General features: G+C 48.1%; 5 protein-coding genes across 5 annotated transcripts; 3 read left to right on the top strand and 2 right to left on the bottom strand.

The window, feature by feature from the left end:
• Positions 1-54: 54 nt before the first annotated feature.
• On the bottom strand, positions 55-1,851 carry LOC117148129 (26S proteasome non-ATPase regulatory subunit 5). Its single transcript, XM_033315354.1, has 2 exons — positions 645-1,851; positions 55-588 (listed from the first exon to the last, which is right to left on the bottom strand). Exons 1-2 carry the CDS (start codon positions 1,793-1,795, stop codon positions 219-221), a joined length of 1,521 nt encoding a protein of 506 aa, XP_033171245.1. The 5' UTR covers positions 1,796-1,851; the 3' UTR covers positions 55-218.
• A 296-nt stretch (positions 1,852-2,147) lies between these two features.
• LOC117148128 (brahma-associated protein of 60 kDa) lies at positions 2,148-4,181 on the top strand. The gene is made up of 3 exons (XM_033315353.1): positions 2,148-2,388; positions 2,457-3,740; positions 3,797-4,181. Exons 1-3 carry the CDS (start codon positions 2,281-2,283, stop codon positions 3,950-3,952), a joined length of 1,548 nt encoding a protein of 515 aa, XP_033171244.1. The 5' UTR covers positions 2,148-2,280; the 3' UTR covers positions 3,953-4,181.
• A 27-nt stretch (positions 4,182-4,208) lies between these two features.
• Positions 4,209-6,750, bottom strand: LOC117148127 (cleft lip and palate transmembrane protein 1-like protein). The gene is made up of 2 exons (XM_033315351.1): positions 5,716-6,750; positions 4,209-5,573 (listed from the first exon to the last, which is right to left on the bottom strand). The coding sequence occupies exons 1-2, from the start codon at positions 6,607-6,609 to the stop codon at positions 4,779-4,781; spliced, it is 1,689 nt and encodes a 562-aa protein (XP_033171242.1). The 5' UTR covers positions 6,610-6,750; the 3' UTR covers positions 4,209-4,778.
• A 57-nt stretch (positions 6,751-6,807) lies between these two features.
• On the top strand, positions 6,808-7,798 carry LOC117148131 (zinc finger protein 708-like). Its single transcript, XM_033315356.1, has one exon. It carries the CDS (start codon positions 6,925-6,927, stop codon positions 7,615-7,617), a length of 693 nt encoding a protein of 230 aa, XP_033171247.1. The 5' UTR covers positions 6,808-6,924; the 3' UTR covers positions 7,618-7,798.
• Positions 7,799-8,955: 1,157 nt separating this feature from the next.
• LOC117148130 (zinc finger protein 250-like) lies at positions 8,956-10,131 on the top strand. The gene is made up of 2 exons (XM_033315355.1): positions 8,956-9,504; positions 9,559-10,131. The coding sequence occupies exons 1-2, from the start codon at positions 9,280-9,282 to the stop codon at positions 9,973-9,975; spliced, it is 642 nt and encodes a 213-aa protein (XP_033171246.1). The 5' UTR covers positions 8,956-9,279; the 3' UTR covers positions 9,976-10,131.
• The last annotated feature ends 250 nt before the right edge of the window (positions 10,132-10,381 follow it).

Here is a 10,381-nt window from a genome sequence, read left to right as displayed (position 1 = left end):
TACCAATCGTTATAAGGCAAACCTCTTACAACTGTCCAAAGAATATTCTAACTATTTGTTGCATCCCCATTTATTCGACCTGCCCAATGGGATATTGTTACATGTGATCTAATAGTTAAATCTTATTGTAATTCTATAAATACATATTCAGATGTTAATTGAAGCTGTTGAACATACGATTTTGAATCGAAGGCCGCAAATGCTTGGCATACCGCTCTCTAGGCGTTGCCCTGAGGTTCAGTGGCTACATCGAGATCCGCCTGGACGTGATAAGGTCCCTCGTTCACATAGGCCGTGAAACGGATGGTTTCGGTGGGCGAAAACTCAGCGCTAGCGGACAGAATCTCCATAATTTGCCACTTCATATACTTAATGTCCCTGTGCAGATCCTTTTGACGCGAAAGCAGGAATTCCACAGCACCGCCCGTATTCTTTAGAGCTACAATGCCCCAGTTGTACTTACAAATGGTCTTCAAAAGCGCCAAGGCGGCCATTTGGAGATCGGGAAACGGAGTGTTGATCAGGTCCATGATGGTATTAGCATGCGCTCCCCCAGCGAAGCACTCGTACCAGTTTTTAAGAATGGTACTGAAAAAGAAGAGAATCATCAGAAGAAAAACTTCAATTATTGTGAGCAACATTACTTGATTTCTTTGGCAGGCGGCGTCTTGAAGTCATAAATCACATCCAGGGAGTTGAGCAGCCTCTCCTTGATGTGCGCCGATAGCTTCTTAATGTGCGAGCCATACCTCTCAAAGGACTTCTCCATGTCCGCGCTAAAGTGCATGTTCAGCAGTATCTTACCCTGCGGAGAAGTGGCCAAATTGGCAAGCGTATCCATGGCGGTGGGCAGAATACTCTCATCCTCCGATAGCAGCTGCACAAACAAGCAGCCCAGCATGTGCGGGTAGCCGCCAATGATCTTCAGAGGCTGGTATACTGCAATTTTGCCGAAAAACTTCATAATGCTGGGAATGAGCAGGGCGTCTAGCGGGTGCTCTTCGATGCGTTGGACCCGAAAGCTGAGTATATCCAAAACGCGACGACGTTCCATGTAAGAGAGGCCATGGTTTTGTTCGGCCAGTGGCACTAGGAGCTCCATTACGCTAGCCTGCAATAAAACATCGTCATTGTCCAGTTCGCTGAGCGCCGCATCCAGAATAAACGTGACGGCATTGAGTAAGGTGGCACTTTTCTTGGCCAGGACCACTGCCAATTCGTAGGCGCAACAGCGCACGATCTCATTTTGCTTTAGGAGCTGTACTAGCTTTGCCTGCACATCGGGATCGCTGATTCGCTGAGCCAGCACAATGGACAGAATATTGATGGCCACAGAGGTACCCTCCGTATCCGGTTGTTTCAGCTCGTCCAAGATGAGGAAAATAAGCTCATTGTTGGGCAGGGTGCGAACCTGTCCGGCGGTCAACTGGCGACGCAGTTCCTTGAGCAAACTGGCCAACACCTGGGCACGCAAGGCTGGATTCGAGTGGGTCAAGCCCCGTCTCAGCAGACTGGGCAGCTGTTCGTCGGCGGTGTCCATCGTCAGCTGATCAAGGCAGTGGCACAGCAACTCCAGGGTCACGTCCACAGCCTGATCCTTGGGAGCATGGGAATCCGCGGCGGGATTGGCGCAGTCATACAATTCCGCCGTGGTCAGCAGGCGTTCAATTGTTTGACGCGGAAGAGCCGCCTCCCTTGCGATGGTTGTGTTCATAGCGGTCAGCGCCTCCATACGTTGTGGCCTCGACTCCAGGGCCTTTAAATTGGTTACCCACCAATTGTCATCCATTTCCATTTGTTTTTTCTGTGTTAAAATGCCAGTCGATTTCAAACCTATCGTTCTTCGATTTCAGAAGACGTTACTTGTCCGAACTTATCGGCGACCATCGATATTGCTTATGTTTGTGGTGTGACACTGCAACTATCGAGCGTTTGGGCAAACCAATGTGTTCGATCGATAGAAGCAAGTGTTATTATATTTTCTTAATGTTTAACCAGACTATATATTCCAAATTTCTCGAAAGTTTTTAAGTATATTTTCAAAGCCATTGCACGATGAACGTGCAATGTGATAGCCGCAGCCCTGCCAAACGTTGCGATATCTATCGCCCAGTCGACCACCACCAGTAATAGTGCAGCCCTGTTTTGACGCCATTTTACAGGCGAAATTGTGTGTGTGTTTGACGCGTTGTTGTATTGAAACAAAAAGCCAGAAATTTTCCTTCGGCTGCAAAGGTCAACTGTTTACGGCCGGAAAAAAGGGAGGAGCTCGTAGCAAAGATGTCGCAACGCTTTGCACCTGGCCAAGCGCCGGTGCAGTCGCGTTATCAGCCACCACCACCAGCGCCCGGCATGCGTCCCTATCCGCCGCCAGGCGCCTCTTTTCCGGTGAGTTTTCCACGCATTTTCCAGCACCTACCGTTCCAATTAAGAATGTATAATCTTATCCGCAACAGCCGCGCGGGTTTCCCTTGCATCCGAACACCACGCAACCCGTTCCCGGCACCGCGAACGTGGCCGGAGTACCGGGAGTTCCTGGAGTACCCGGCGTACCGGGACCATCGCTACTACAGCGCGCCGCCCAACAGCCGGGCTTTCAGAGCAGCCTTCGCGGCACTGGAGCCGGCGGTGGCGGTGTAGGATCCGGCGGAGGCAGCAAGAGGTCAAATGAATCCCGCAGTTTGGGTGGCGGCGGTAGCAAAAGTGATTTTGCGACGGCCAAAAAGAAAAAGAAGCTGGCCGAAAAGATACTGCCGCAGAAGGTGCGGGATCTGGTGCCCGAATCGCAGGCGTACATGGATCTGCTGACGTTTGAGCGGAAACTGGATGCCACCATCATGCGCAAACGTCTGGACATCCAGGAGGCCCTCAAGCGCCCCATGAAGCAGAAGCGCAAGCTGCGCATCTTCATCTCGAACACATTCTATCCCAGCAAAGAGCCCACAAACGACGGCGAGGAGGGCGCCGTTGCCTCTTGGGAATTGCGGGTGGAGGGTCGCCTGTTAGAGGATGGCAAGGGCGATCCCAATACCAAGATCAAACGCAAGTTTTCGTCGTTCTTCAAGTCGCTGGTTATCGAGCTGGACAAGGAGCTGTACGGTCCGGACAACCATCTGGTCGAGTGGCATCGTACTCACACCACCCAGGAGACGGACGGGTTCCAGGTGAAGCGGCCGGGCGATCGCAATGTGCGATGCACCATCCTCCTGCTGCTTGACTACCAGCCGCTGCAGTTCAAGCTGGACCCGCGACTCGCCAGGTTGCTGGGCGTACACACACAGACCAGGCCGGTGATCATATCGGCCCTGTGGCAGTACATTAAGACGCACAAGCTGCAGGATGCCCACGAGCGGGAGTACATCAATTGCGACAAGTATCTGGAGCAGATATTCAGCTGCCAGCGGATGAAGTTCGCCGAGATACCGCAACGCCTCAATCCGCTGCTGCATCCGCCCGATCCGATTGTGATCAATCATTTCATTGAGAGCGGTGCAGAGAACAAGCAGACTGCCTGCTACGACATCGATGTGGAGGTGGATGATACGCTCAAAAACCAGATGAACAGCTTCCTGATGAGCACTGCAAGCCAACAGGAGATCCAGGGGCTGGACACCAAGATCCACGAGACGGTGGACACTATCAACCAGATGAAGACGAACAGGGAGTTCTTCCTGAGCTTCGCCAAGGATCCGCAAATGTTTATCCATCGCTGGATCATCAGTGAGACGAGGGATTTGAAGGTTAGTAATTTCTTTTTTTTTGGCCATACCGTTGTCTAAGCCTTTCCCCCTTTTAGCTGATGACCGATGTAGCTGGCAATCCGGAGGAGGAGCGCCGGGCGGAGTTCTACTACCAGCCATGGACGCACGAGGCCGTTTCGCGCTACTTTTTCACAAAGGTCAACCAGAAGCGGGCCGAATTGGAGCAGGCGCTGGGCATACGCAACGGCTAGTTGAATGCTAAGCTGATCATCTCCGCCAGCCAATTCGTGGACTCACCGTCAAGCGACCTCCATAAACCGTGCGCACGGCAAACTCTTTTTTCCTTCGCCAGTTTAGTTTAAGCTTAAAATATTTCCTTTTTTTCCGACAAGCCGAACTCCATCCCGTTCCCAAATACCCACATCCAGCACAAATATTGGACTTAACTGTAAGCTAATAAAATGGCATACAAATATAAAACTATCTATTAAATTTGATTCGGTTCACTTTTAGAAACACTAAAGTTTTATTTTTATTACGAGTGATTTCAGTTGACTTTATATATATTTGGCAGCCTTCTGATGCTTTTGGGTTCCCTTTAAATTTTAGAAAATGCATTTTGTGTTGGTTAATTGAGATTTTAGAATCACTTGTAGCTTTACGATCCTTTACGATTTCATGTTAACTGATTGTTTCTAAAATACGTTTTGATCTATATTTGGATATATTATTGTAAAGTGTACCACTTGGCCTTTTAGCTGACCAATCTAACAATGTGAAAGGCCAACGTTTGAGTCATTTCACAATATTTCATAATTTATACTTTAAAATTATGTGTTATAGTAAATTCCATAGTTCTGCAATCTTATGGTGCTGTTGATTTAAAATTGTATTATACGCAGTTGATGCTTCTGCCTTTTAACTTAACGATTAACGCACAAGCTTAAAACAGTTTAGACTACAACACAGGATTAATATCACTACTAAACTAAAGACGGACTCGGATTACTACGACTCGGGCTAGACCTCAAGCTATAGGCGGAATGTGCAGCCTTTACTCCTTTTGCTGATATAGGATCAATTTCGCTTTTTGCGATTGACAGCAATGGAAGCGGATGAGCTGTTGGTCGTATCCGGGGTCTCGCTGATGGACAGACCCGTGTCCAGCCGACTTTTGTCAACCGGATATAGCCAGCGCTGATACAGGTAGATAATAAACACAATATCATCGCGCAGACAGGCCACCCGATGGGCCGTGGGCATGGTGATGATAAAGGCGAAAAAGTCGTCGATGAAGGTATTAAATGCTTTATACATAAATGCGCGCCACGGCAATGCGGCCACAGACTTCAGCTTATAGTTTACAAACAGTTGCGGCAACATGAACAGGAAACCGAAGGCGTAAACTCCGTTCACCAACGAGTTTAGTGTCCAAGAGTACCAGGAGCGATGTGGCTGGTAGAGGAGCGAATAGACCGCTCCGCATATGCAAAGCGGATACAGCAGATAGCTCAGATATCGCATGCCCTGTCTGTCGAACTGATCAGTCTTCTGCTCCTCCGCCAGCTGACCTGACTGCACGCCAGCTTGGTTACCATTCCGCAGGTCAACTTGCTCCAGCTTGCGACGAACCAGGCCACTGAAGCTAAGCTCCAGACGCAGGATTTTCTTGCACTTCCACAGCTCAATGAGCGTGCCCAGGCCTACTGACACAAGAACCAGATACGAGGTATTCTCATCTAGCAAATAAAAAAAGATTACGATCTGCGAAAACGCTCGCCACATTGTGGTGCGGCTTGATAGCCCCTCGTACGATTGCTTTTTGCGCCAAAAAGTCACCTCGTTCTTAAAGCATAAAAAGTCGAAGAGCATCTGCGGGAAAAGGGAAACATAAATTAGTTATAGGACTGGAGCATATGAACGTATATTGCAATTTTTTAGCGAGTCATACGTTTCTGAGATTATGACCTGTCGAAATCTTTATTTTCACAAGGGTTTTTCAATCTTTACTTACATGGATACTGGACACAAAGATGGTGCCACACAGAAGGTACACATTGGTGTCCGAGAAGATGCCCTTCACCTCGTCAATGTCCTTGGTCGCAAATCCAATGGTGAGTAGCGCCTGGGTGGCGTGTTCCATGAGCAGCATTAGCCGGAGCTTGCCCACGCCCACGGGCTTGTAGTGGAAGCTGAATGTGAATTCGGTGGTATTGCGGGTGACGGGCACTAGATCCTTTAGCCGCGTATTAAATGTATCAGTCTGCAGGATGGGCAAGATTTGTTGATTGCGATTGACACGTATCAACGGGGCCATTTCAGGTGGGACATCCGCTTGCGAAACGGAAAAGAGATCAGTGAGCAGGGTGACGTAAATATTCGATCGGATGTGGGTGCTGGGACGTCCAGTGGTGGAGGCTTTCTTCTTTTCTTTCTCCTGGGCATCGCCTTCTGCACCTTTCTCGGAATCTCCAAGCAGTTTGAAGGCCTCCGCCCGCGGCACCAAGTAATCCGTGAGACTCATCGTATGGACAACGGTGGGTCCATCTCTGCGCAGGCTGCGCCATTCCAGTGGCTCACCCTCCAAGGCCAAGACCACATGAAGATGCAGGGAGCCATTCCGGCGCGTCCTCAGCGGCACATCCACTTCGAAGTCATGCTCGAAGTTCTGATCATAGTCGAACCGCTTGGCCTTGTACAGATCCCGCACCTCGGTGGCAATGGGACTCCTGCTGAGGGAGGAAAACAATGCCAGTTGGAGGCGTGGCCGGTCCGCCAGGAATGATGTGTAGCACGGCACACCGCTGCATTGCAGAGTAGTGAAGAGCTGCGACATCTGGTAGATGGAGTGGCCGATGTACGCCAGAAATGCCACACCTAGCAACGTGGAGATCGGGGGCAGTGCCATGTCCTCCTCTCACGGTTTTCTCGTTGGTGCGTTGGTCGGCGTTGTATTGGTGTATTAATGGAGGGCGGTGGCCGGTGGTTACAAGCCAAAGTTGTGGAAACAAAATAGAGATTTTCCGATTTTCTGCACTAGAGCCGGCAAAACAGCGAAAGCAGCTATCGATAGTGTCGGTCGCATCGATGATCTCAAGCTTCAATAGCTATCGGTTTTTTGCCCTAACGGACGATCCAATATATTTCCCAGCACGTGTTTTCAAACTATATTCTTTCCTATCTTAATTCGATGTCAAAAAATTAAATTAACTAACGTAAAGCAATGGATTCCGGAATGTGCCGTGTCTGTATGAGGGAGATGGAGAACATGCTATGCGTCTTCGAAACGATGCCGCTACCCGGCGTTTCCCTAGCCACCATTATTTCCAAGTGGTGCGGCACCCCGGTTCTACCAAAGGATACCTATCCCAAGACCATTTGCCAGTCTTGTGCGCTGGATGCGCAGAGTTCTTACGAGATGTCCAACGTGCAGGTGAAAAAGGAGAAGGAGATGATGGTGAAGTGTGAGGATGAAGATTCGAATCAGTCCGATATTCAACTGATTGAGGAGGAGTTGGAGATAATTGACTTGACGAACGAGCCACTTGACAACTTGGAAAATCTATGCCCCAACTCAAACTCCAACGGGGATGGTGGCAATGTGAGCAAGACTAGCGAAGAAAAAAAGGTTAAGGTTCCTAAGCCGCTGAAGAGTGGACCATATAAATGTGACAACTGCCCCAAGTCTTTCATGTTACCTGCCCACCTTAAGTGTCACATGTGGGTCCATGCGAGTGAAAAACCTCACAAATGCTTGCAATGCTCCAAGTCCTTCGCACAAATCCGCAGTCTTAGGCGCCATGAGCTCGTACATACTTCAAGACGTGAAGAAGGATCCTACAAGTGTTCCCAATGCCCCAAGCTCTTCAAAAGAAACTCTTCCCTTAAGGACCATGAGACCAAGCACGCCAAATAAAGCAAATTCAAGAAGAACGACCAGGATGCAAAAGACGAATGCAACGTGTTACCACAGTGAGGGGATCTCCGGAAAGCGAACACCTTCAAAGTATTATACTATATAGTATAACGATTATACTCATTTTTTGTCGATCCAATATATGACCGTTGGAATAAATATTAAACCCTGGGACATTGTATTTGGTAGCAGTTTTTTTTAAAGGTTTATGTATAACAATATACAGCATATAGTATATACAACATGATTTCATAAAATTAGACGAAAAATATATACATAACATTACAAAATGGAGGGTATAAATAATCGGAAATGGGCGGATCTGGGCTCAGGACTTAGGCGAGGCGTTTCTTTCGACTAGGCGACAGGATCTTCAGCACTATGACGATTCAGCACTATGCAGACCGAAGAACATGACAACCTGGAATAAGCAATAAATAAGTTAAGTTATGATAGCCACGTCGTTCCTAAAGCTTAAAAAGTCAAAGAGCATCTGCGGGAAAAGGGAAACATAAATTAGTTATAGGACTGGAGCATATGAACGTATATTGCAATTTTTTGGCGAGTCATACGTTTCTGAGATTATGACCTGTCGAAATCTTTATTTTCACAAGGGTTTTTCAATCTTTACTCACATGGCAAGTCCAATGGTGAGCAGCGCCTGGGTGGCGTGTTCCATGAGCAGCATAAGCCGGAGCTTGCCCACGCCCACGGGCTTGTAGTGGAAGCTGAATGTGAATTCGGTGGTATTGCGGGTGACACTAGGACACTAGATCCTTTAGCCGCGTATTAAATGTATCAGTCTGCAGGATGGGCAAGATTTGTTGATTGCGATTGACACGTATCAACGGGGCCATTTAAGGTGGGACATCCGCTTGCGAAACGGAAAAAGAGATCAGTGAGCGGGTGACGTAAATATTCGATCGGATGTGGGTGCTGGGACGTCCAATGGTGGAGGCTTTCTTCTCTTCTTTCTCCTGGACATCGCCTTCTGCACCTTTCTCGGAATCTCCAAGCAGTTTGAAGGCCTCCGCCCGCGGCACCATGTAATCCGTGAGACTCATCGTATGGACAACGGTGGGTCCACCTCTGCGCAGGCTGCGCCATTCCAGTGAAAGATTCCACATGAAGATTCCGGCGCGTCCTCAGCGGCACATCCACTTCGAAGTCGTGCTCGGCTTGGCCTTGTACAGATCCCGCACCTAGGTGGCAATGGGACTCCTGCTGAGGGACGAAAAAAATGCCAGAGAGGCGTGGCCGGTCCGCCAGGAACGATGTGTAGCACGAGCTGCGAAATCTGGTAGATGGAGTGGCCGATGTACTCCAGAAATGCTAAGCCCAGCAGCGTGGAGATCGAGGGCAGGGCCTGGTCCTCCCCTTCTCACACGGTTTTCTCGTTGGTGCGTTGGTTGGCGTTGTATAGGTGTATTGTCGGAGGGGGGTGGTCGCTGTTTACAAGCCAAAGTTGTGGAAACAAAATAGAGATTTTCCGATTTTCTGCACTAGACCCGGCAAAACATCGAAAGCAGCTATCGATAGTGTCGGTCGCATCGATGATCGCAAGCTTCAATAGCTATATGTTTTTTGACCTAACGGCCGGAACTATCTTATTACCCATCTCAATTTGAAACGTCAAAAAATTAAATTAACTAACTAAAAGCAATGGATTCCGGAATGTGCCGTGTCTGTATGAGGGAGATGGAGAACATGCTAAGCGTCTTCGAAACGATGCCGCTACCCGGCGTTTCCCTAGCCACCATGATTTCCCTGTGGCGCGGCACTCCGGTTCTACCAAAGGATACCTATCCCAAGACCATTTGCCAGTCTTGTGCTCGGGATGCGCAGAGGGCTTACGAAATGGACAACGTGCAGGTAGAAGAGATAGTGGTGAGTGAGTTGAATTTTGAGGAAGAAGGATCGAATCAGTCCAATATTCCACAGATGGAGGAGACAATCGATGTCGGTCAGTTAATGTTGGGGACAATTGACTTGACGAACGATCCACTGGCGGACGACTTAGAAAATCTGTGCCCCAACTCAAACTCCAACGGGGATGGTGGCAATGTGAGCAAGACTAGCGAAGAAAAAAAGGTTAAGGTTCCTAAGCCGCTGAAGAGTGGACCATATAAATGTGACAACTGCCCCAAGTCTTTCATGTTACCTGCCCACCTTAAGTGTCACATGTGGGTCCATGCGAGTGAAAAACCTCACAAATGCTTGCAATGCTCCAAGTCCTTCGCACAAATCCGCAGTCTTAGGCGCCATAGGCTCGTACATACTTCGAGACCTGAAGAAGGAAGCTCCTTCTTCAAAGGAAGCTCTTCTCTTAAGGACCATGAGACCAAGCACGCCAAATAAAGCAAATCCAAGAAGAACGACCAGGATGCAAAAGACGAATGCAACGTGTTACCAAAGTAAGGGGATCTCCGGAAAGCGAACACCTCCAAAGTACCTTACAACGATTATACTCATTTTATAACCGTTGGAATAAATATTAAACCCTGGGACATTGTATTTGGTAGCAGTTTTTATTTAAAGGTTTATGTATAACAATATACAGCATATAGTATATACAACATGATTTTATAAAATTAGGTACTAGAGTTTTATATAATTATAACTATAAAGTACTATGTATAACTCTCTCTTCGTCACGCGCAAAATTTCCAAACCTTTGGAATAAATTAAAGGACTAAAATGTACACATCATGAAACAAAAATATGACAAAAATAGGTTGAATAGGTTGCACGCTTCAAGTCATGT

The sequence above is a fragment of the Drosophila mauritiana genome, chromosome X (genome assembly GCF_004382145.1).
Source record: "Drosophila mauritiana strain mau12 chromosome X, ASM438214v1, whole genome shotgun sequence".
Taxonomy (NCBI): Eukaryota; Metazoa; Arthropoda; class Insecta; order Diptera; family Drosophilidae; genus Drosophila; species Drosophila mauritiana.
The sequence above is the reverse complement of the archived record's forward strand: the minus strand, read 5'-3'. Positions and strand labels throughout refer to the sequence as shown.